This window comes from Felis catus, chromosome B1 (genome assembly GCF_018350175.1).
Source record: "Felis catus isolate Fca126 chromosome B1, F.catus_Fca126_mat1.0, whole genome shotgun sequence".
Classification (NCBI taxonomy): Eukaryota; Metazoa; Chordata; class Mammalia; order Carnivora; family Felidae; genus Felis; species Felis catus.
Window position 1 is genome coordinate 141,129,390 of NC_058371.1, and position 26,933 is coordinate 141,156,322.

A 26,933-nucleotide genomic window follows, 5' to 3' on the forward strand; every position below is an offset into this window, starting at 1 on the left:
CTCATGTCCCACCCAGTACTATCTAACGCTAGTGGCACCATGGCTCATGCCTCCCCTTTAACTCTCCTGCTAACTTCCTAGCACACCGGCACATAGAACGTACCGTTCTAGACGATTTCTACCTGCTTCAGCCTCCACTTTCTTCCCTCAACTTCTCTGCGCAGTAACCTCACAAAGTTACGTGCACAGCTCTACCTCCAACTTAAAATGATTTGATTATTTTAGGCGGGGTTCCCCAGAAACAGACCCTGAGACGAGGATCCATGGGCCCCAGGAGGCACTGGAAGACGAGTGTAGATGCAAAACAGAAGAGGGAAGGCAGTCAATAGAGAGCATGTTATGAACCGGTTATTACTGCGGGCGATGGGGACTCAGCCTCCCCGGAGGTCTCTGAGAGGCAGTATAAATCATACCCGAGAGCTGGCCCATCTGAGAGGAGAGAGGACTCAGGTATTTATACACTACCTCCCATCTCTCATTAGTTGAGGGCTTTCCCAGGAGTATTAAACCACAGGTGCTTCTGTTGATTCTGTCTTAGACGTGGCCCAAGGCAAAGTCCTGTAGCTGGATAAAGGCCGAATGCAGACTACCACAGGCACTTACAGTAGGCAACAGCATGTATGGAACGCTGAGTGCCAAGGAAATATAGGTGAGGCACCAAAAACATTCTGTGCTTCCTATCCACCTAGCTTTACTGCAGCATTATGACTCCCATTTCACAGATAAAAGAAACACTTGGAGAAGTTGCATGATTTTCTCAATTTCTCAAAGCTAGTTGGGAGAAGAGTTAGGATAAATGAGGTCTTTCCAACTCTGCTGTACCCAAGGGCCCGTATAAAGCTTGGAGCACAGTGCTGAGGACACCACAGGCCATCAATATGTGTTATTTGTTCACCACTGCCTTATTAAAGACGTCCTGGCCACTTAAAGTACAAAGAGTGACAGCTGCTTCTCCTCCATGATCTTGTTCTTCATTTGGTTTCCTCTCTTTTTTTTTTTAATTTTTTTTAACGTTTATTCAATTTTGAGAGACAGAGAGAGACAGAGCACGAGCAGGGAAGGGGCAGAGAGAGAGGGAGACACAGAATCTGAAGCAGGCTCCAGGCTCCGAGCTGTCAGCACAGAGCCCGACATGGGGATCGAACCCACGAACTGCGAAATCATGACATCAGCCGAAGTCGGATGCTTAACCAAATGAGCCACCCAGGTGCCCCCGGTTTCCTCTCTTGATGCCTACTCTCCTCCCAGTCCAGAAACTGTGGATTCCCCCACCACTCAGGCTGGCGCCTGCTGACCCCCTGTATGTCTGCAATCACTTCAACTCAGACTGTACTGGCCAGTGACATGACCTTTAGAAGCTGCCAAGTCCTCCTGGCTGAGTGGTTTCAGGACTGCTGCGCTGTGCTCCGTGGGGAAATGAAGAGCAAACAGTTGTGTACCTCCCTCTCGGAAAGTATAGGAAACACAAAAACAGGGAGACTGTGTATCGGTGAAAAGTTTTTTCAGTGTTCCAACTCTGCCCCTTCACCCGTGAAAGCACATTGTAGAGCCCTTATGCTAACCTATGCTAGATGATTTTCTATTACTGACTTGTAAACTTTCGAGGGACTTATTTGACTTCGGTATCCATGACTGTTAGACGCCAGTGATGTATCATGAAGTTGCGTGGGTCATGAAGCCAGAGGGTTCATGAGACAAAGCAAGTTTCTGGATCCATCCCCCCCTTGGAAAACAGGGCTCAATAGTAAAGAGCTTTGCAGCTGTTGGTGCTATTGCATCAAGGCACCACGGTGAGAGAGTCAAGCACACAAATTTGGGAGCCATGGAGACCTCAGGTGTATTGTGGCTCCAGAACAATCTAGTTGTGACACCTAACCTTTCTGAGCCTCAGTTTCCTAACTAGTAAATGGAGGTAACATTATCTGCCTCATGAAATACTATATACACATGGCTCATGGTGAGTGTTAAGGAAACGGGGTCTATTATTATCGAGACAGGGGACACCTGAAAGGATGGTGCAATCAACACCCACTGGCTCTTCAGGCCTGTTTGTGAGAAGAGAATGTGAGGGCTTAAAGCCAAAGTCCAAGGGAAGCGGAATTCTCCCTCTCTGTCACAGAATCAAGAACGTGGTGTCCTTTGCTAAGCTGGGAAATTTCTCCATGGTTATTGTACACAATATGCAGTCCTTTGTCTATTTCCCTACAGTAGTAAAGACTTTGCACGTACTTGTTACAGGAAAGGAGAATGGGAAATTGGGGGAAAGGATAAATAGTATCCACTCATTAGTGTATTTCAAATGCTGCATTAGGTGCTTCTTGTTAGGCAACTTTTGTTGGTGCATTTTATCCTCTATGTCTTTCAAAAACAGATCTAATCACCTTGGGCCTTTTTGACAATATTAGATAAATTATTACTCCCATATTTAAAAAAATTAAGATCTAACAGGTCATATACCATTATATTAGTTTCAGGTGTACAACATAATGATTGATACATGTATATGTTGCAAAATGATCACCACAATATGCCTAGTTAACATCCGTTACCACACATAATTACATTTTTTTCTTGTGATGAGAACTTTTAATATCTACCCTGTCAGCAACTTTCAGATATACAATATAGTGTTATTCACTATAGTCACTATATTGTACATTAGATCCCCAGGACTTATTTATCTTATAACTAGAAGTTTGTACCTTTGACCACCTCCCCTTTCACCCACCCCCTAACCCCCACCTCTGACAAATATTAATTCATTCTCTGTATCTGTGAGTTTGGGGTTTTTTGTTTCTTTTTTAAGTTTATTTATTTTGAGAGAGAGAGAGCACAAGCAGGTGAGGGGAAGAGAGAAGGAGAGACAGAATACCAGTCAGGCTCCTCGCCATCAGGGCAGAGCCCAGTGCAGGGTTTGAACTCATGAACCATGATATCATGACCTGAGCCAAGATCAAGAATCGAATGCTTAACCGACTGAGCCATGCAGGTGCCCCAAGTTTGGGTTTTTTAAGATTCCACATATAAGTAAGATCATACAGTATTTGTCTTTCTCTCTCTGATTTATTTCACTAATCCCATCTCATAAATAGAAGGAAATGGTGGATCAGCATAGCGAAGTAATTTGCCCAAAGTTACACATCAAGTAGATGATACTTGAACCCAGAGTATGGCTTCAGAGGCTAGTCTTTATACCTAGGAGGGGAAAGGTCAGGGAGACTGCCTGTCCTAAAGAAAGAAGACATGATCATCAATCACACTGAGGAGGCCAAGGAGAAGCAGGACAACTGTGGTGTTCTCAGAGATGGAACTACAGAAAGGTCTGTGAAGTTTCCCTACAGGGGCTTTCTCTGGGTAGATTATAAATTCTGAGAAACCTTGGACCTCCCAAGAAGTTTCTGGCTGCACCTGGTCCAGCCAAACCACATATCCAAAACCCAGAAGAAAGAGTAAGGAGAAAATCAAGAACGGACAGTTTGTTGCCTGGTGGCCAGGGATGGTCTCCACATTGAAATAATTACAAGTAGACTAAACAATGCAAATACTTCTCTTTGTCGTGTCAACATGGCTGTGAAGTTAGCCAGAAATTAAAGTGGAGGGCTTAGGGAGAGACATGAGGTAAAGAGAGGAATGAAGCTGCTTTTCTCCCTGTCACCGTGTCTTCCCTTCAGAAACGTGTCTGGATAAATTGGAGACATTGCCCAGTCATTGCTATTGAATTTAGACTTCCACGATGGAGGGCTAAGTTGTGGCTGATACACAAGAAGATTGAAATAGTGGTTAGGGGCCCTGGGCTGGTTGGCCCTGAAGCACATTCTAGCACTTCATTAGAGTACTGAGGTCTGAGGGGAGGCACAGAAAGAGCCAGAAAGATAGGACTTCCCTGCTGTTCTGTACCACCCACTTCCTGGGAAAGACTCAGCTCTTAGTACACATAAGATTGGATCTTACCCTGGCTCTAATCCATGATAGGGAGGTCTACTCAGTTCTCACATCACCTGTCTGTGTCTGGAAAGTATGCAATATAGTTAGCATCTATTCTGTGGGGTATGTCACAAAGAAGACTTAACTACCTGTAGATATCTTCAAAATACAGGATCCCATGATAATATTTCTGAAGCAGAGAAAAGAGGGAGAGAGAGAGAGAGAGAGAGAGAGAGAAGAGAAAGACAGAGACAGATCAACGTCTCCACCAGATACCTCAGGTACAGGAAAAGAAATGAGAATTAAGGGTGGACTCTGATATTCAGTGTCCAGAGACGACCTCTTCACTGGGGATTAATGGCTGACTTACCTCATGTATGATTTCTGTGTGATTTTTTTCCCCAATATAATCAAATAATACACAATCATGGCAGTTCTTGGGAGCTTGTTCTGATATCTGTACTGATACTCATGTCTTCAAAGTCCTTATGGATTACTTCCTTTAATGCCTAGCTGCAAGTGTCTGTCCCCAGGGAATCCTTCCTGACAGAACTTATTCCTTCATTTCAGCTCAAGGCAATTTTTAATAATCTTTCTTTATTTTTTTTAAGTTTGTTTGTTTATTTATTTATTTATTTATTTATTTTGAGAGAGAGTATATGAGCAGGGGAAAGGCAGAGAGAGGGAGAGAGAGAGAATCCCAAGCAGGCTCCACACTGCCAATGTGGGGTCTGACATGGGGCTCCAACCCATGAACCGTGAGACCATGACCTGAGCCAAAATCAAGAGTCAGAGGCTCAACCGACTAAGCCACCCAGGTGCCTCAACTTTCTTGTGCCTCATATACAAATATTTTAAAATTATTAAACCAATAAACTTTAGAACTTACAAAATACAACTTAAAGAAGAAAGAAAATGAGTTCCCTGTCATCTTACCATTCAAAGATAAATAGTTCATGTTCTCATGTACGTTGGCTTCCAGTCTTTCTGTTTTCTTTTTTTTTTTAATATGAAATGTATTGTCAAATTGGCTTCCATACAACACCCAGTGCTCATCCCAACAGGTGCCCTCCTCAATGCCCATCACCCACCCATCCCTCCCTCCCCTAGTCTTTCTGTTTTCTTTCTCACTGTTTTATCAGCATGCTTTTTTTTCCCATTTAGCAAAATTTCATGAGTATCTCTTTTATATGTCTGTCTCTATATATCTGTTTCTGTTTACACATTTTAAGGGTGAGTAGCAGTCCTTAGCATTTTTAATAGCATTGCTATAAAGCATATCATAGTTTACTGCAGTTAATAATAAATAGCTTAGCACATACATAGTGCTTGTTATATGCTGAACCAGGCTACATATATCGATCCATTTAATCATTGTAATCCTAGGTGGTAAATTTATTTATTGCTATTACTCAAATTTCACAGATAAGGAAACTGAGGCATAAAGGCTTTAAATAATTTGTCCATGATCACACAGCTAGTAAGTTTAAATTTTTTTAAAGTGTTTATTTGTTTTTGAGAGAGAGAGAGAGAGTGTGTGTGTGTGAGTGGGGGAGGGTCAGAGAGAGAGAAGGAGACACAATATCCGAAGCACGCTCCAGGCTCTGGGCTCTGGGCTGTCAGCACAGAGCACGACGCGGGGCTTGAACTCATGAACCCATGAGATCATGACCTGAACCGAAGTCAAACGCTTACCCAACTGAGCCACCCAGGTACCCCACACAGCTAGTAAGTTTAGAGTTGGATTTTGAACCTGATCGAGATGGGCTTCAGACTCCAAACCACCATCCTGTATGACATTGGTATTCACTGAGCACCTAAAAATCAGCATTTCCTTCGAATATCTCTTTCTTCAACTCTGAAAGTTAGGAACAACAGTGTGTGCATCCTCTTTGAGGTTAAAGAGCTGTGAAGGGAGGCAGCCAAGTCTGCCTGATCCTCAAACCCATCTACTGTCGCCATTGCCAACATCAGCATCACCACCACCACCACCATCACGAGGCTGCCTTTGCTAGTTAGCCAGGTATGTCTTTATTCTCCCTTCCTCATTCCTCAGATTATCAACTCCTCGAAGTCAGGAAATAGGTAGCTTTACTCATCTTTATAACCTCATCACCTAGCACAGTTTCTGGACCATGGTTACCATGTAATAAATACTTGAAGGAATAAAGAATCTAAGAGTTGGTTTGACAGCTAGCAACCAAAGAAGGTATTTTATATGAGGATACCATTTAATACCTGTTTAAATAGAGTTCTCAGTGCATGATCTAGGTTTTCTTTGGAGACTTAGGTCTCCAACACGAAAGAAAACAAAAAGTCTAAATCTTCCCCATTGGCAATCTCCAAACCTCTTGTGAGGAATGTGGCCAGGAGCCAGTATAGGCCAGTTCTGCTTTGGCTTGCTGTAGTTCTCTGAAGGGAGGTGTGAATTTGGCTCTTTCTCACTCCCCACCCAGGACCTTTGTTGTCCCCCACCTCCCTACTCTGGCAGCATGTTTGCTTCTGTAGGAGCTGATTTGATCTCAATGTCCTTTTTCAAAGTTCTCTTTCGCGTGTGGTCCGTAGCCTATCAGTTGTTACTTCAGGGCGAGCTCAGAGCTCTGCAAATCACTCCGGGCCATCCTTTATTGCCACATCCGGTCCCACAAAGCTCGTGCGTGCCGAAAGACGACTCACGTAGGTTTTGAAGGCCCGGTTTCTCTAACACATGTTTGTGTTTTAAAACGCATACAGCTGAATGTGCTGTTTCAGTGTCTTGGGTCTGGGGGTTTGGGATTTCTTTTTACAGTTTACGGAGAGAGCCATTCAGTGCTACTCCTCGCTTGTAACCCTCGTCCTCACTTGAAATTCTCCTCTCTACCACTTTTTGACTTTATAAAATCCACAGCAACAGGCAAACTCTGGTCTCAGAACAGGGCTGGCTTTCTGGCAGGCATAAAACTGAGTTTGTTGAAACCAGAAGAAAATCTAGTACGAGTAAAAGAGCTTATACAGGGGCGCCTGGGTCGCTCAGTCGGTTGAGCGTCCAACTTCAGCTCAGGTCATGATCTCACGGTGTATGCGTTCGAGCCCCGCGTTGGGCTCTGTGCTGACAGCTCAGAGCCTGGAGCCTGCTTCTGATTCTGTGTCTCCCTCTCTCTCTGTCCCTCCCTTGCTCATGCTCTATCTCTGTCTCAGAAAAAAAAAAAAAAAAAAAAAAAAAAAAGAGCTTATACACCAAGCAACTAATACTTGCGTCACTTTCATAGTCCCGCAGGAGACGTACGGAGAGTGGGTGGGAAAGATTTAAGTTTGTCAGTTTGCCAGGGTGGAGTTGAAAAGAAATCTGGGGTACTTTCCGTGGTTCATAAAACACAAGGTTTCAGAGGCAGGAAATTGCCAAGACTCCGCTTGATCTTCTTTCCTAATTACAAACTAGAAGAGTTAGCTTTACAACATCCCCAAATCCCCCAAGTGAATCAACTATAAGCAATTGTAGCTTTTCCAAACTGAGCCAGAGAATAACAGCTAACATTTATTGAGCGCGTAAGACAGCAGGCCCTGTGCTAAGTGCTTTACCTAAACAGACTTATTGAAACCTCACACCTATTTGAATCTGTAAGATGTTATTGCCATCCTGGCCCTGCAGCTAAGGAAACTAAGGCATAGAAATGTTAAAAAAAAAAAAAAAAAGCTACTCACTCACATGGCACACAATCATCAACTGGTGGGCAGAAAATAAGCCTGGGGAATTTGTCTTCAGATCCTGCACACCTAACCACTGACGTGCACATATTTGACAAGATGACGTTGATTTCATCGAGCGTTTTCCTTGAAAAGGCCCAAGGCCAGTCTTAGAGTTATTATCACTGTGCATATCATTTCTTTATTTTCTCGAATGCTTATTTTTTGAGAGAGAGAGAGAGCGAGAGAGCAGGGGAAGGGGAGAGAGAGAGGGACAGAGGATCCGAAGTAGGCTCTGCACTGACAGCAGAGAGCTCCATGTGGGGCTCGAACTCACAAACTGTGAGGTGAGCCAAGCCGGACTTGAGCCAAAGTCAGCCTCTTAACCGACTGAGCCACCCAGTCACCCCTCATTTCTTTATTCTGCAAGTGCGTTTTGAACACCTACTATCTGCTGTTTGCTGGGCAAACCTATACTTATGGACTAACTACTTTTGACTGAGTTCAATTCTTCACATGCTTCATTCACTTAACCCTTACAACAACTCTTTACGGTAGATGCTTTTATTACAGCCAAGAACTGAACTGTAAAGAAGTTAAGTATTCGTCAAATACTTACTGGTATAAATACTGCTTTAACAGATAGTGGAGTAACGAAGGCACCATTTCAATCTCACTGGATCCGACTCTAAAAGCAATGCTTTAAAGACAGATTATCAGGGGGGCCTGAGTGGTTCAGTCAGTTAAGCAGCCGACCTTGGCCCCAGTCATGATCTCTCAGTTTGTGGGTTCGAGCCCTGCATTGGGCTCCGTGCTCACAGCTCAGAGCTTCGGATTCCATGTCTCCCTCTCTCTTTGCCACGCCCCTGCTCACACTCTCTCTCGAAAATAAATAAACATTAAAAAATTTTTAAAGACAAATTGTTAAAATTAGAGGTTATCAATTAGAATTAGAAAAATGGAAAAATGGAGAAGATACACAAAAGTCTGAATTATGCTATCTTGAAATTTCCTTCAATACACTCTCAGAAACAGGCTCATGAATCCCCTATTCAATATCTTCATTTGTCACTTTGTAGCTCCTAATGAGCTACATTATCCCTCTAGAACGAGGCATGCCAACCTCCTGCCTTCTGCAGCTCACCAGTCACGGAGTCCAGGACTCCCTCCAGCTTGCTAATTCTCTCTTCTTCACGGTCCTCGGGGCCTCAACTTGGAGTGTGCTGAGATGACCTGAATGTCGTCACTTGGGCAGGTGATCCATGGAAGAGTTAATGCAGATGGTCTTGGGAGTCATGAGAAACAAGAGGATTAAGTTAAATGATCCATATATTCCATTAAGAATTTTACAGCGACAGTAAGATGCCCGGACCATAACAAATATTCTATAGACAATATAATGAAGATGTTTCCAACTGTTCAGATTTGGCCCAGTTATTCTGAAGCAATTAAAGCAGATTCCGCCTTTGGGACACAGAGCCGTGGGGTCCACTTTGAACTCGACCTGCCACCTTGTGGAAATTGAAGGCAGTAAAAACATGGCCTTTGAATAGTACACTGTGATAATAATATGATCTAGGCCAACATTGAGGGCTTAGCACATGCTATGTACTATGCTCAATGCTTTTTAAATGCTTTCTCATCTACTTATCAAAATAGCTTTACAAGGCAGGAACTATTATTGTCCCCAATTTAAAGGTGATGAATATGTAACTTAGCAAGGTAAAATAACTTGCCTAAGGTCACAGATCTGGGCAGCATGACCCCAGGGCCCATGCACTTAACCATGGCACTGCCTGTGCCCTCTACTGCCCCTCTCATTTTTGAATTGTATTTAAATATTTAAATAAGCATTGTAGTTCTTTGGAAGGATCACTAACAACAATCCTCCATCTTGAGAGGGCCATGTTCCATCAGAATCATCAGAATTGTGCATTGAGCAGCTACCAGCTGGTCCGATGCATGTGAGGCAAGAAGGATGGGAGTAGAGGGTTGGAGGAGGAGAGCTTTCCTGGGAGTCTCTCGTTATTTCAGTGTTCTTTCTCTTTGCAGCTTTCTATTAAGGGGTCATCACTTCCTTCAGGTTCTCACGTTCCTCCTACTCACTCACACACAGACACCAATAGGCCCAGATCCTAAACCTTGGCCTCCCTGCTGTGTAACCTTAGGCTAGTAACCTAACCTATCTGGGCCTCATTTTCCTCATCTGTAAAATGGGGATAACACTGATATGTATAACCATGCTTAGTTCCATAAAGTACTTAAGATAGATAAATAACATTACAACTCTGAGAATAAATGAGATCTAAAATATCTAGCATAGTACTGGCACATAGTAAGTTCTTGACTCATATACACAACAAAAATTGATTATGCTACTATAAACTCTACAATTCTTTGTTACATTTGAGTAACATTCAATACTTTAGAAGGTAGCTGTAATCATTTTTTCCTGCGCTCCTTACAACAATCTGATACAACTGGCAGAAAAGGTCTATTACCCCACTTTACAAATCATTGTCATTAAAATTTATTACGTACCAACTATGAATAGGGAACTGGGCTAGGGATTGAGAGATATAGAACACACACTGGCATTTACAATGGGTTCGTGGTTGTCCTTTGTCGTAACAGAGTATGCAGTCAATCCCTGGGAAAGGAAGAGTATGAGATAATAGAAAAAATATATATTGGTCTTTATCTCTGGCTCCTGGCACAGAGCTCTTAAAACCCTTGTAATTTCCTAAGTGATAAGAGTACTTTTACTCTTATTGACTTTTATTTACTCTTATCACTTACTGACTTATCAATAAGTGATAAGTCTTTTACTTTAATATTTGGTCTTTGCTAATGAGGAGGAGACTCCGGAAGGGTTCCAGATGGTTCCTGGATGAGGGCTGGTCACCAGAAAGACCAAACCGTATTAGAAGCTGAAAATGTTCACCCCTGCCTCCCACTCTCTTGAGAAGGGAGAAAGGCTGAAAACAGAATTAATGATTGATCATGCCTGTGTGATGAAGTCTCCATAAATATCCCAACTGTATGGAGCTCAGAGAGCTTCCAGGTTGGTGAACACGTGATGGTGCTGGGAGACAGGTGCCCCAGGAGGGGGCAGGGAAGCTCCTCGCCCCTTCCCACACACCTTGCCCTATGCATCTCTTCCATTTAGAGTTCATCTGCATCCTTTATTATATGCCTGTGTAATAAGCTGGTAAGTGTAAACAAATGTTTCTCTGAGTTCAGGGAGCCTGTCTAGCAAATTAATTACACCCAAGGAACCTCTGATCCATATAGGCAGTGGGGTCAGAAGCACAGATGACAACCTGGACTTGTGATTGGCATCTGAAGTTGGCAGGGGGCAGTCTTGTGGGACTGAGCCCTTAACCTATGAGACCTAATGCTAAATCCAGGTAGATACTGGTAGAACTGAGTTGAATTGTATGACATCCAGCTGGTGGTGGAGCATTGCTTGTTGGAACTCCCGCCCAGCATTGGAAATTGGTGATCGGCACCCATTAAAGAGAAGAATCCAGGTTGTTCCTAGTTTCATGACTGGAGATGAAAGCTACCTCTGTGCCATAGTGAGGCACTATAGCTTCAAAGAAGCCTGGGGCAGGGAGGGGAGGGTGGTGCACCTGGGTAGCTTAGTCACTTAAGCGTCAGACTTCAGCTCAGGTCATGATCTCATAGTTTGTGGGTTCAAGCCCTGAGTCGGGTTCTGTGTTGACAGCCCAGAGCCTGGAGCCTGCTTTGAATTCTGTGTCTCCCTCTGTCTCTGCCCCTCCTCCACTTATACTCTGTCTCTCAAATATAAATGAATGTTAATTTTTTTTTTTTAAGCACAAGGGGTAGGGAGCCAGATGAAATTATGCTTTCCCTACTTCCTTGAGGGCAACTTTGTGGCCTCCTAGAATGATGACTTTACACAGTGGAATGATACGTGACAGTCAACATAAATAAAATACATGACATGCAATGATATGGATATCACTTTACAAAATAATATTAAATGAAAAAAAGAAGTCCCAGAGGCTTAATTAGTAAAGAAAAACAAATTGAATGAAAAATGATATAAAAAGAAAGCAAGGGGACAATGAACATGTAATTCGAAATGAAAGTTAGGTCAGGTGGGGAGATGGAGGGAGGATGGGAGAGGAAGTTCATGTGGTTGGTAGTAGTTTAAGGTCCTAGTATTCATGTTGGAGAGTGCTTTCCAAAATGCTTATTACATTACAGAGATCAATAAAGAGAGAGAAGAATGAATAGGAGAGAAGGACAAAGGAAACAGAGAAGGAAAGAGGAAGGAAGGAAGGAAGGAAGGAAAGAAGGAAGGAAAATGTATGTGGGAGAGTGCTAGTGAAGCAAACCATTTTTCCAGAGGAAAAGGGAACAGTTAGTATCAAAATCCAAAGGGGGTAGGGATTACTTCTCCATGAGTTTGGAGAATGTGACCAAGATTGAAATCTTGTAATGCCATTTCAGGAATTCAGCTTGATGTTAAGTAAAGGAGAGCCTACAGGTGTTTGAACTTGTTGCTTCTCCAGAAGTCCCAATACCCTGGCCAGCTTCATAATATATCCCTTTCTACAGTGATGGGTAGTGTGGAAGAAGTGCTCTGCATATGGGTAAAATTTCTTAACTTTTCTCCAAGTCTACCTTTAGTGTAGTGATGTTAGTTTCTTTTCCCAAGCCTGGGAAGCGGAGATTCAGGTATACCTACAAATGTTTAAAAAACTGCCCTAAATTCACTTATATAGGTCAAAGGCATAGAGGAAAAAGAACTTCATTCACCCAATAAAGATTTATCATGTGCCTTTTATGTGCCAAGCATGTTCTAAGAATTAGGAATATTGCAGTGAATGCAACAGACAAAAATCCCTGCATTCAAATAACTTACATTGCAGGGTTGAAAGGAACAGTGATCCCAAGGCAGGATAAATTCTAAGGCAAATAGTGGCTAAGAGCCTGGACACTGGAGTTGGCTGCTGGATTTAAATCCTGGCTCTTCCAATGGTCAAGCTCCTTAATTTCTCTAAGGTTCCATTCCTGTATCCGTGATTTAGTGTCTACATTGTAAAGTTCCTTCAGGATTAATGATTTGACATACAAAACTGTTTAACATAGTGCCTGATACATAGTAAGTACTCAATGAGTATTAGTAATGATTTACTGCTTGGTGAGACACTCATTCACTAAATCAAGCCAAAATCATGGAGCACACTTGACACCTAACTACCTTGATTACCATATTCTATTAGTTTCATCTTTTAAACATTTCTTAAGTGTGTTCATGGGTTTTTGTCCTCCCTTGCCATTATCTTAGCTCAGGCTGATACTTCGAGACTTGATTAGAGAACTTGCCAAGGAAGCTCCTGCCTCTAGCTTTCTTCTCCCAAACATCCTTCTCCCTTGAGCAAAAATTTGACATCATTTCCCCGATTGAAATCTTCCTGGAATGCTCCTTCCATCCATGACTCTCCCTTGCTTGAGACTCTTTAGCATGAGACAGTTGTGATCTGGCCCCTGCCTATCACCGCTCACCATACCCCCACCTTGTTTTTTAAGCCTCCATACATAACCTTTGGCTAGTGCTGTGCACACATTGTGCTAGTTCATAACTCTGTGACTTTGCAAGTGCTCTCAGCTATCTGGAGAGCCTCTCTTCTTCTTCTTTACTGGTGGAGTTTGTAACCTTCGATAGGCTGAATTACTGATCCAGCCTCCATACCACTTCGTTTCTTACACAATGTTATTTCCCTCAATACAACGTGGTACGTTTGGGTTGTGATTATATGCACTCGCCACTCTCCCTGAACAGATTTTAAGGTCCTTGGCCAAAGGAAATGAGTCTCAGTCCCCTTGGTGCATCCAATACCTACTTAGCACAGAGCTCGGCACGTGGTAGATAAACCGAAGTCTGTTGAAGAACGCTGCAATGCTGTCATGGTCGTTTTGATGTTGCTTGGTAATAATAATAATAACTTGGTAATTGAGCACTTAACCATAGGGCTAAGTGCTTCAAAGGCATTATCTTTCTTAATCTCTTAAACACTCTATGAGGAAGGTAGGTGCTATAATTATCACCATTTTACACATGAGAAAACTTCGGTTTAGCAGGGTTTAGAAGTTTTCAGGGTCACAGAACTAGTAAGCGGTAGGGCAGGAAGTCAAAACTGGCAGGTGTGCCTGACTCTAAATCTTTGTGCTTTTTTCCTGTATGCAGTCTGGAAATCCCAGAACAAGAAATAATTTGCTCTCCTTCTGAAAGTTCTCAGAATGTTTGCCAGTGGAATGCATTGATTAAAAGCTCTGGATTCACACATCTCTATTTTTAGTTCTCATACATTTATCATTTCTATTCAAGTCCAGACTGATAACTCCAACTGGAAAGTTTTACCTCATATATTTCATATTAGTCAAGGTATTTGATATTAGGTCCCTTTCAAAGATAACATGAAGGATTTTCTTTAAATGCATAGTTTTGCCAACTTATTTTAGAGGAAAAGAAACTTTAAAGAATTGATTCTACATAGCCATTCTGGGAAAGTAGTATTTAGCATGAAACACCCACAATTCATGCTTGCCATTTTGACAGGAAGTGGTTAGATTAATAGTTCAGCAGATGTTTTCCGGGGGCTGAAATAACTTATCATGCACTGCCACTCCTATAGCTTGATCACAACTAGAAAGAGCAGGCCAGGATTACATTCATTTTATTCCTTTCTTAAAGCTAAATGCGATTAATAAGGTAATACATAAAGCAAAGCAGCAATAGCTTTTATAACAAAAATGCGTTTTAAAATATCATTAATTGTTAGCGACCAGCAAGACAATGTTGGTATGGGCTAAAAAATAGACAAATTACCTTTAACAAAGGCAACAGCTTTTATTAATGCTGCTTACACATTCAATGTGTTAGAATTCTGCAAAGGTTCTCACTTCCTAAGCTGAAATATAATTTATGTTGCATTAGTAGATCCTTAACACTACTTAAAAATTTCACTTATGAATTCCTACATGATGCTGAGATGCTCTACTAGAATCACTTTTTGTCGTTATTATGGAACGATGGAAGTGTCTGTTAGGAAAACAGGTTGCTGTTTACGCTTGCTTGGGGTTTTCAAAACTCTGAGAAAGGAGTAAGCAGAGCTGTTGGAAAGGCCCGTTGTGGGAGCAGCGGCCTTCGGAGATTGCATTCTCCACTCAGTCATCTCTTCCACAGATCTTCAAGAGCGTGATTTCATAGTTTCCAGAAGTATCCGACTGTAAGGAACAGGACCGATGGAGAGAAGGACAGATATAGCATAAATAATGAGGGGACCAAAACGAATGAAATCCCACAGTCCTGGGTGATTCAGTGGGGTGAGACTCATGACTTGTCCCATTTTGTGAAATGCATCTGTAATTCTGTTATTCATTCATACCTGAGTGTGATTATGTTCCAGCCTAGCATCTTCTTTACAATATATAATGTTTAAATTCTTCCTGATTCATGGCAGTTAAATTTCAATTTGGATTTGAAAAATAAGATTGCATCAATTATGTAATATTACATAATATTATGTTTCTAACAAAACTTTAAAATGATAATCTTAATAACATATTAATATTCATCAAACACTTGCTCTTGGAAGGGTTAACTACTGTAACCTTATAACCCTTATGACTCTATGCAGTAGGTAGCCTAAGTATGTCCGTTTAATAGACAGATAAAATGAGAAAAACAGAGGTTAGGAAATCGTATAGAGACTAATGAACAGGTAGGGCCTGGCCCCTTAACACCATACTACATTGCCTGACATTCCCAAAGTGCATGCTTCTCAGTTCCTTTCCCCTAGGCTAGCCGAAAAAGATCTTTGTTTAGACAGACAACATGTGAGATTCAGGCTTGCGTACAAAGATGCCATGTTTGCTAGGCAAAACAGGTAAAACTTTTGCATAGCATTGGAGGTAAAACTTGGCTTTTAATCTAGACTGTTTAAAATCCTCACATTATTCTCATTTTATTCAAGGCAACTCAAACAGCGAGCACTTCTTACACTCAAGTTTCACACCAGGATAAATATTAGAGTAAGCAGTAATGCAAAAGACACAATGAAGAAAGGTTATTTAGAGGTCACGTGTTGCTTTCACAATGAGACACAATAGGCGTTAATATACATTCTCTTATTTTATATAGACTGTGGTTCTTCCTCTGTTGGGCTTTCCAAGTTTTGCTCTGCCAGATGTAATAATCTCTGGAACTGCAGATAAACCAACAGTGCTCTCACTGGGTATTAAAACAGCTCCCTTTACCATCTCCGACCAAGTTGTAAACAATTATTAGCGGTTCTATCAGTTAGACAAGAAAATACATCCAAGTAGTTAGAGGTGCCTCGGTGGCTCAGACGGGTAAGTGTCTGACATCGGCTCAGGCCATGGTCTTACAGTTCATGGGTTTGGGCCCCGTGTCAGGCTCTGTGCTGACAGCTCAGAGCCTGGAGCCTGCTTCAGATTCTGTGTCTCCTTCCCTCTCTGCCCCTCCCCTGCTCGCACTCTGTCTCTCACTCTCTCTCTCTGTCTCAAAAATAAATAAACATTAGGGGCGCCTGGGTGGCGCAGTCGGTTAAGCGTCCGACTTCAGCCAGGTCACGATCTCACAGTCCGTGAGTTCGAGCCCCACGTCAGGCTCTGGGCTGATGGCTCAGAGCCTGGAGCCTGTTTCCGATTCTGTGTCTCCCTCTCTCTCTCTGCCCCTCCCCCGTTCATGCTCTGTCTCTCTCTGTCCCAAAAATAAATAAACGTTGAAAAAAAAAATTAAAAAAAATAAATAAATAAATAAATAAACATTAAAAAAAAATTTAAGAAAAAGAAAATACGTCCAAGTAGCTTAACATAAAATGTAGATCCACTCTCAGTACTAAACAAATGTTCATCCTTTCTTCTACCTCTATACCTTTATGCCTTCTAGTAAAATGGCTATTCTAGAAATTTTACAACCACAAAAAAGTTCATGTATTTTCAAAGCCTTTGAACATAATGTATGTCTTCCTACTTAGGCCATATTAATTGCTCTTAAGAAGTCAAATGTCTGTGTTGGTGTATTTTAACAGTGGTACCACTGATTCTTTCTTCTCCCAACTTTGATCCCATCTTTTATTCTCTACATTTCATCCATCCTGCCAATTATTTCTTTGCAGTGGTTTTTACGTTATTCCTTTTTCCATTCCAACCGTGACAAATCTGCTTTAGGCTCCCATCTCTTGTCACTAGTTTCCTTGGCTCTAGATTCATCAACTGTATTCTCCCACTGTTAATTCTTACTGTTCTCAATTCTAAGCTTTTTTCTCTTTTTTTATATTTCTTCTCTTCTATACTCTTACCTATATTTTCTCCTTAGAGGATTTTCATTCACGTCCAGCTATTCAGTAACATAACTGACTCTGAAAATATATCTCATACCACTAGCTCCTGACATGACAATTCCACTTCCATGTTTCGAAGACATCTCTGACTCAACACGTGTAAAACCAAACTCATGAACTTCTCCCCCATTCCCAAAAAAGAAAAGTAAAAAAACAAAGACAAACAAACAAACAAACAAACACACCTAAAGCCTGACCTTCGTGCAGGGAATGGCATCACTATCTGTTCCCAAGTTAGAAACCTGGAAGTCATCCTTGACATCTTTTCTTTGTTGTTCCTTCTACCAAGGTAACACAACAAGTCCCCTAAGTTTTAATTCCTAAATATCTTTTGAGCCTTTGCTCTTTGATCTCTTTGCATTACTTTGCAATCCCCAGTTGTAGCAGCTCCAATATGACTAATAAAAGAACTCAACACCCCCAAATCTCTTCCTTCTTCTCTCCAATGCATCGTCTGTGATCACAGGCATCTTTTCAAAATGTACTTCTGATCATGACACTATGCACTTAAGTGGAAAACTCTTCAAGGTTCTTGGGCTCAAGACAAAATCTTCAAAGGTTGACAAATGGTCCTGGGTGATCTGGTCCCTTCAGCCTTATTTCTCATTATGTTTCTTTACCATGAGGTCTTTCCCCTTGTAATTCCTTTTCCTTTTGTTGAAATGCTTTACTGATTCTCCAACCCCACAACCTTTGTCTACTCATTTTTATGTTTTTTTATTTTTATTTTTTAACGTTTATTTATTTTTGAGACAGAGACAAAGCATGAACGGGGGAGGGTCAGGGAGAGGGAGACACAGAATCTGAAACAGGCTCCAGGCTCTGAGCTGTCAGCACAGAGCCTGACGCAGGGCTCAAACTCACGGATCGCGAGATCATGACCTGAGCCGAAGTCGGCCACTTAACCGACTGAGCCACCCAGGCGCCCCTGTCTACTCATTTTTAGAACTCAATCATAACTTCTTCATGGAAGCTTTTCCTATCCCTATCCTATGGTCTGACAGCACTGTATCTCTTTCCTTTACATTTGACATAGTTGTAACTTTACATTTATTTGTAATTCCATAAGGACGGGGAAACTTTTTTTTTCTTTGCTTGTAATTGTAACTCTGAACCAGGTACATAATATGCATTTAGTAAATATCTCTAGTGGATGAATGAAATACAAATTCTGTGACCTCAAAACTCTCTTTCATCTGAATTCACCAGTTGGATTTTGTTTTTCAGTATTCCCCAAGGTAGATCCCCTCATCAATCAAGTGCCTTACTGCTTCTGTCCCTCCTACTCCTAACCATACATACATTTCTAGAGCATTCACCTGAGTCCCTGTTGAGCAGCATAGCACCTGGCCCACAGGAGGCACTCAACACAAGCTTATTCAACTTCAAAGGTAGGCTCAAGACCCACTTCCCCAAGAAACATTCCCTATCTAACCCCAAACTTCTTTACTCTGAATTCCTGTGTTGCTCTCCTTTGTACCACAGTATTTAATTTAATTGTATGTTGTTTCATAGTATATTCTTCTAATTATCTTACTTATATTCACCTCAAATCTCCACATAGACTATGCGTTGAAGATGGCTACTATGATTTCCATTAAAGACCTTGGAATTGTACTATTTATTAAATAGCTACTTAGTTTGCTGCTCAGTGAAATCTTATTAATGTAATTTTATCCAAATTTTGTATTAATGTCTTACTACTAAGTAATGAGAGGGACACATTTGTGTTTCCTACTCTCTCTCTCTCCTCCTCTCCCCCACCAATCACCAACACCAGAAAGGTGTAGTGAGCAGAAAAATGAGCAGGAAAATGTCCAAACTATAGGCAGAAGGAAGAGGAGGCAGAACCAAAAGTCGGGTGATATGCAAAATGGAACTCTAGCTCTTGAATTATAGAAATTTAAACATCAAAAAAATCCTATGTGTCAGTATTGAAAATGTAATGAGATTACTTGATAGTAAATAATGTTATACTTAATAGTATACTTAATAACACATTTTCTTTTGTTTGTCATTTTTGCAGTGTGATTTGTGCTTCTGAAGTTTTATTTAAAAATTCTTGGGGCACCTGGGTGGCGCAGTCGGTTAAGCGTCTGACTTCGGCCAGGTCACGATCTTGCAGTCCATGAGTTCGAGCCCCGCATCAGGCTCTGGGCTGATGGCTCGGAGCCTGGAGCCTGTTTCCGATTCTGTGTCTCCCTCTCTCTCTGCCCCCCCCCCCCCCCCGTTCGTGCTCTGTCTCTCTCTGTCCCAAAAATAAATAAAAACGTTGAAAAAAAAATAAAAAATAAAAATTCTTTCCTTGCTCTTGGGTCACAAAGGTAACTCTTGTATTTTCTTGGATTAACTTTCTAATTTTATCTTTTATCTTTGGGTTTTTAGTTCATCTGCAGTTTACCAATGATACGGGGTTGGGCAGGATCCAGTTTTATTTTTCACTGTAGAATCGACCAGATTTCCCAATACATTTTTACTAAATTATCTGTCCCTTCCCTACTGATTTATGGTGTTCCCTCTATCCTATGAGTTTCCACAAACAATTGAATTTGTCTCTAAGGTCTCCATTCTGTTCCATTGCTTAATTTGTCTGTTCTTACTCCAAAACTACACTTAAAACAATAATGGCTTTGTACCATGTCAGTCTCTAATAGGACTAGCCCTTTCCCTATCTTTACTCTTATTTTTTTTTAAGTTTATTTATTTATTTTTGCGAGAAAGAACACAAGCAGGGGAGGAGCAGAGAGACAGAGGGAAACACAGAATCAGAAGCACGTTCCAGGCTCTCAGCTATCAGTGTAGAGCCCAACGTGGGGCTTGAACCCATGAACTGTGAGATCATGACCTGAGCCAAAGTGGGATGCTTAACCGACTGAGTCACCCAGGTGCCCCTTTACTCTTATTCAAGGTTGATTAATCATGAATCTTTATTCCTTCACATAAAAATTAGAGTAAGTTAACCAAGTTCCTCAAAGAAATCTAGCTGGAATATTGATTGAAATTGCATTTGATTTATATGGCTTACTTTGAGGAATTACTGACATCTTTACAATATCCTATCATATTACTCAAGTGATATGAACCAGCTCTCCATTTACTGACATATTTTATGCTCTTTAGAACAGTCTTAAAGTTTTCTCCATAGAGTTATATAGTTTTTGTTTCTATTATGAATGGTAGCTTAATTCTGATTATATAGTCTAAGAAGGACTATTAATTTTTACAGGTTGATCTTTAACTGGCAACACTGTGGAATTTTTATTACTGATAATAATTTATAATTCCTGTTGATTTTTTCTAGAAAGATGATTGTACCTACTGAAAATAACAGAAGCTTCGACACTTCCTTTGAATCTTTACACATATTTTTTTCTTCCTTTCCAATACTGTCCAGGACCCCTAGTCCTCTGTAAGATAGCATTAAGGTATATTAATGATAGTAGTAGCATGGTATGTATTAGTATGTAGGGAATATTATTGTTCTGATCCTTATCTTAAAGGAATTGCATTTGAGTATAAATATGTATTTGTTATAATATGTTGGTATGTAAGCTTTATCAATTTAAGGAGGTTTGCTTCTATTCTTAATTTGGTAAATGTTTTTATCATAAATAGATATTGGCCCTTTTCAAAAGCTTTTTCTGAAAATATTGAAATAATTATATAATTATCTTTTATATGTGTGCAATGTGGGCAATCATATTAATTTTCTGATGTTGAGCCATTCTTTCATTCCTGGATTAAACCTCACTTGATTCTGATGCGTTATTTTTTTTGATAAACTGATACATTCAGGGGAGCCTGGGTAGCTCAGTTGGTTAAGCGTCCCACTTCAGGTCAGGTCATGATCTTGCAGTTTGTGAGTTCGAGCCCCGTGTCGGGCTCTGTGCTGACAGTTCAGAGCCTGGAGTCTGCTTCAGATTCTGTGTCTCCCCCTCTTTCTGCCCCTCCCCTGCTCACGCTCTGACTCTCTCTGTCTTTCAATAATAAATAAACGTTAAAAAAAATTTAAACTGATACATTCAGTCAATATTTTACTCTTTGCTATCTATGTTCATAAGTGACATGAATTTGTAATTTTCTTTATCCTATATCTTTGGAATCAAGATTATACTAAATTCATAAAATGAATTAGTCAGCTTTCACTTTTGCTGTTTTCTGGTACAACTTGTATAAGATTTGTTCCTTGAAAGTTTGGTGAAGTTCACCTGTGAGTCTATCCGAGCCTGGGATTTTGGGGGAGGTAGGTCTTTGGTCTCCTTTGTAATTTGTTTTATACTTATTGATTATTGAAATAGTTTAATTAACCTCTCTATTTTTTTCCCTGATCCAACCCAACATTTCATTTAAAAAAAGGCACCTTAGGTGATAGAAATGAAGAAACTTATGTAATTTTAAATTACAAACTGAATTCTTTAGCCAGGGATTTTTCTTTTCTATCAAGGCAGGCATAGTTTAGATATTTCCTAATATAATAAGCCTCAATTAGCCAGACTACTGCGGGAGGGAGAACTAATGGTTAATTTAATTTTCCAGTTTGCTGAGGGTGAACTGAAGGCCTTCTTTATGTTTCAACCTTGTTACTGGCAATCTTTATAAAATGTATGAGTCTACTTTTCTGCCTTAGTAAGTACAATATGGTTAACATTATTAAATCTTCCTGTGTTGATTGAAACTATTGTGATGTGTCAGAATCGATTCAAATTGCATTGAGTGTGAACTGATGAAATCTGTGCTAAGCCCCAGGCACAGTCTGAGAGATGCCTTGTTGAATAAGTTCCTCAATTTCAACTTCAGCATGCAGCACCTTCTGCAAAGGTTTAGTGTAAAAACAAAAGCTCTGGCTGAAAGAAAAATAGGATTCGTTTTGGTGAATGAATCGAGTTGACTACATGATGTGCAAAGGGAAGTACACTGGTAACATTTACCAAGATTACGAATGTATTTACATCTGCCTCAGCAATCCTACTGGCGTATGGGACTGTATCCCTTAGATATACTTGCACCTCATGAAATTGGACATGCATAGCAGAACATCATTCAATTGTTTGTAACAGCAAGAAACTGGAAACATCTATTGATATGGTGGGTGCAAATACATAAGCAATGGAATGATGTGCAGTTGTTAAAAAGAATGAGAAAACTTCCTATGAACTGAAATGAAAAGAGTTCCACAGTGCAGAACCATGCTGTCTATATTTTGAGTAAAACAAGAGGAGATTTAACTATGCCGCACACCTGAAACTAACGGGACATTGTATGCCAACTATACTTCCATTAAAAATAGGAACTTTAAAACATGTATTTTTATTTCCTTCTATTGTCATAAAGAAAAATTGAGATAAATAAGACTATATATAAATAAGAATACAATATAAAATATAGGTAATTGATTTGCATATATAATCCAAAGAAGAAGAACAATTAATGGCCACTGAACCTAAAAGAAAATGTTGAGTGTCTGTTATGTGCCTGGGATTTTGGAGCTGAAAAATAATCACTATCTTTGGGAGACATTTTGTTATCACTATTATTTATATATTTATTTATTTGTTCACTCATTTGTTTATTTATGCCATCACTATTAAAAATTTTTTTTTCAATTCCTCAAGTTGTACACCTTATTTATTTTTATTTTTTTAATATAATTTGTTGTCAAATTGGCTAACATAGTGTGTACAGTGTGCTTTTGGTTTTGGGGGTAGATTCCTGTGGTTCATTACTTACATATAACACCCAGTGCTCATTTAACATTTATTCATTTTTGAGAGAGAGACAGAGTGTGAGTGGGGGAGGGGCAGAGAGAGGGAGACAGAATCTGGAGCAGGCTCCAGGCTCAGGGCTGTCAGCACAGAGCCCGATGCGGGGCTTGAACTCACAAGCCATGAGATCATGACCTGAGCCGAAGTCGGACACTCAACCAACTGAGCCACCCAGGCGCTCCTATGCTATCACTATTTTAAACTCGGAAAACACATTCATGCATTGACAGGGAGTAAGAAAACTGAGTCACATATCTCTATGTTTACAGAGTATACAGGAAAGTAGATGAGTAGAAAAAGGCAATATGTGTTTTACTACTCAAGGGGAGACTTACTTTAATTGCTGAATATAGGGAATACCCATAATGCTTCTTAAACTCTGCTCGAATGTCCAAAAGGTCAATTTCCGATCTGGAAACCATTATTCGGTTCAGAGTAAACTCATCAGTTCCAACACCCTGTTAAGAAATACAGGTGTCCACAATACAAATCTCACTGGCCGCAAAACAATATATAGATCTATACTTACAGGAAATAGATAATGCTGCACAAAATATTCAACCACAGTGACTCTTTTCCACTCATTTGTCATCAAACTTTATCATTCATATATTCAAGAAATATTTATTGAGCATTTACTCTGTGCCATCACCATGCCAAATGTCAAAAACAAAAATGAGATACCCTTTCTAAGCTTTCAATTTTGTAAAGGATACAGGCAAGAAAACAAGCCATTACAATCCAATCCAACATATGGGAAATATTGGGTACTATGGGAGCATATGTAAGGAGAGCCTAAAATAGATCAAGAATTAGGAAAAGTCTGTCTGAGAAAGTGGTATTTGAGCTGGGGCGTAAATAATCAGCCAGATGAAAAGAAGGTAGGGCTCACATAGAGAGGGGGAAAAATGTTCCAAGAGAGGAGACAGCATGCATGAAGGTTCAGGCCAAGAAAGAATGCCACATTCAAGGATGCATAAATAATGGGGAAGAATCATAGCAAGAAATGTGTCTCAAAAGGCTGGACCTTGTAAACCACGAAATGAAATTCTGACTTTACCCCAAATGTGGAGAACAATTGCAATCTGTTGAACATGACAGTGTTGAAAGCAGATCAGATTTGTGTTTCAGGAAATCCCTTTGACAGCAGCATGCAGATGGGATTGCAGGGCAGGAGTGGGATCCAGAGAACAGAATGCGACTACAAGCTTTGGGACCCATCCAGGGGTGACTGTGTAACAAGACGAGAGCTCATAATGGCCTGACCCAGAATAATGGTGGTAGGAATGGAGAAAATGTGTAGATTTAAGGGGTGCTTACAAGGGTAGATTGACAAAATTTAGGGATGTATCATTTGGGGAGAATGAAGGAGGGAGAAAAGTGTAAAATTTCTTGCTGAGCAGTTAGGTGGATATTGACACTATTCATTTCTTCATTCATTCAACAAACAGTTACTGAACATCTACTATATATCAGACGTTGCTCCATGTACTGTGCATACGGTAGTGAACAGCACAGATTATATCTCTATTTGCATGGAGTTTACATTCTAATGGATGGAGATGGACAGTAAAGAAAATTAACATGTTTATGTAAATAGTAGTAAGAATTACATAATGGAGTGTGATTGAAAGGAAGCAAACTGACCTGTTTAGTCAGGAAAGACGTCTCTCAGGAGGTGACCTGAAAGGTGAGAAGGAGCCAGCCAGAGGTAGATCTGGAGAAGGTACATTCCAGGGAGAGAGGGCAACAAACTCAAAGACTCTGATGGGGGAAGACATTTGGCATAGTCAAAGACAGAAAGAAGGCCAAGGTGGCTGAGGCATGGGGGACAAAGATGGGGTGAATGGTATAACTTCAGAAAGTAGGGCAAGGCTAGTTCCTGTTGGGGCTATCCACTGAGGTGACTGAACACAGGACAGGAAGCACTTTTGGGTGGGGGGTGAAGTGAGGGACTTGGCGTGTTCACTCTGAACATAACTTTGAAGGCACATGTGGACCTTTATAGGAAATTTCCAGTGAAGACCCTGAAGTAAGCATCTTCTAAAGTTCCAGGCTCAGTGCAAAGGTCTGAAGATAGAAAAGAGCAAGAAAAACGCCTGTACTCAGAGACCTCACCATCTATCAGCGGTCAATAGACAAGGAAACCCAGGGTTTCTATGGCACGAAAGGCTACTGACTCAGCTTGGTTTAGTTTAAGAAAGGCAGTCTGAGAGGCCACTGGATCTAATGGGTCAGGCTTGAGGCTTGGTGTTCTGAAACAACTTTTACTGCCTGCATATACTGTGAAGTGGAGGAAACGATTTAGTCAACACGTCACTGTACCTGTCTCTATAAGGATTAGGATACTCTCTACCTAGGAGACAAATTAGTAGACAATTTAGCTACAAAAAAGAACTCATCAAAGGAGAAAAGAAACGTGAAATTCCATCAATATTATGCAATACTTTTCATATTCTTCTCGAGGGAGAATAAGAACGTATATGAAATTTCCAGACGAACCTTTAAAGCTTGATGCAGTCTTTCAGCTAAAAAGGCAGGCATGCTTCTGGCACAACGGACTGTTATAAAAAGCAAAGTAATGTTCAGTTTCATTTAATGGAAATTGAGTTAATCTATGGTAATATATTTTTTAAAAAGATTCTTTGAGTAACCATACCACTCTACCCCCTCGTCACCACCGGCTTTTATTGAGAATGAAGAGGGGATTGCTTCACCTGAATTTCAAAGGCTTATCACGTCATATTTGCACAGAACGTTAGCACAGTAATTACCTTTAGTCATGAGGAAAATAAAATTACCTGCCAGAGAAACTCCCACAGCAGCCGACTCATCTCCAACTCCCAGACACAGCAACACCTACGCTTACACCGCTAACTCCCTAGGGTGTACCTTTGCTCTGCTTCTAGCATCTTTAACTGCTGATAAATAACAACGAGGCAGAGACCTCATTGAGAAGACCCATCCACTTATGTAACAGTGTTTTGCGTCTGCTCCTTAATTCACATGTCTCTAGGAACAGATTTGGTCTGTGACTGACCTTCTGTTCGATACTCCTGGTTGGCATGGCCAAGAGGGAGAAGACCTATAGCTCTGACCGGGGCTCAGTTTCGGGAAGCCATTGATATCTTCCAAAAATAACCAAATATGATGAATCACTAAATTGGCTTAGTTGCTCAGTCTTTCAACAAGCCCCAATAAAAATGGCAATATAAATGTAATATTTTCATCTTTCAGGGAGTTTACAACCCAAGCGTGGTGACAAACCAATACAAAATTAAAAGACAAAGTAAAACCTAAAAAGATAACTGCTTCATGCATCCATTTAACAATATTTGTTGAACATATCGTGTGTACCATGGACTGTGCTAGGGGATATGGGAGCATAAAGATGCATCACTCAGGATTCCTACAGGAAAGGAGCTAATCTTCACATCAATTTAAAACACGTGCAAAGTAACTCAGTTTCCAAACACTCAAGGGCTTACCTATGGCCAGCAGTAAGTCTTCAAAATGCCCAGATAATTCTCCTTTTATGCTGTCCTCAATGTCCTTCTGGCTAATATTTCTATATTCATCAAATGCTAGAAAGCAACACCGTAAAAATATTTAAAGCATCCCAGTTGACCACACTCGAATATATTCTGTTTTTTTTGTTTGATATGCAGCAAATCAAGTTGTTAAATGTCAAACTCAAAAACTCCTTCTTCAAACCATCAAAACTTGAACATGGAAGTTTTTGTTGTTTCTTTAAAAAAAATCATCTGCAGTTGGGGCGCCTGGGTGGCTCAGTCGGTTAAGCATCCCACTTCAGCTCAGGTCATGATCTCACGGTCCATGAGTTCTAACTTCATGTTGGGCTCTGTACTGACAGCTCAGAGCCTAGAGCCTGCTTCAAATTCTGTGTTCACCACCCCCCCCGCCCTTCCCCACTCGTGTTCTGTCTCTCTCTGTCTCTCAAAAATAAATAAATGTTAACAAAAAAATTAAAAAAGAATCATCTGCAATAAAACCTAAACTTCATTGGCCATTTTCTTCAATGATCTCATTCTGTCTTCTCTCCTCCCCCTTCCCAGGCTGATGGAATTTAAAATCACCTGAAAGGTTAAGTGAAAAATGATTTATCTAGGGCAATGGGCTACTTTTAAATTATAGCAGCACCTGGGAACAACAGTGTGGT

The 26,933-nt window shown here is 40.6% G+C and overlaps 1 protein-coding gene across 4 annotated transcripts in view; it reads right to left on the bottom strand.

Moving 5' to 3' along the window:
- Positions 1 to 14,284: 14,284 nt before the first annotated feature.
- Positions 14,285 to 26,933, bottom strand: part of ANXA3 (annexin A3) — a 54,628-nt gene continuing 41,979 nt past the window's right edge. For all 4 annotated transcript variants that reach the window (XM_045056177.1, XM_019829326.3, XM_023253018.2 and 1 more), the window contains 4 exons: positions 26,242 to 26,337; positions 25,256 to 25,314; positions 23,089 to 23,211; positions 14,285 to 14,850 (listed from right to left, as the gene is read on the bottom strand). In XM_045056177.1, the coding sequence (XP_044912112.1) occupies positions 14,791 to 14,850; positions 23,089 to 23,211; positions 25,256 to 25,314; positions 26,242 to 26,337 (338 nt within the window). In that variant the 3' untranslated portion in view covers positions 14,285 to 14,790. The remainder of the gene's footprint in view (positions 14,851 to 23,088; positions 23,212 to 25,255; positions 25,315 to 26,241; positions 26,338 to 26,933) is intronic.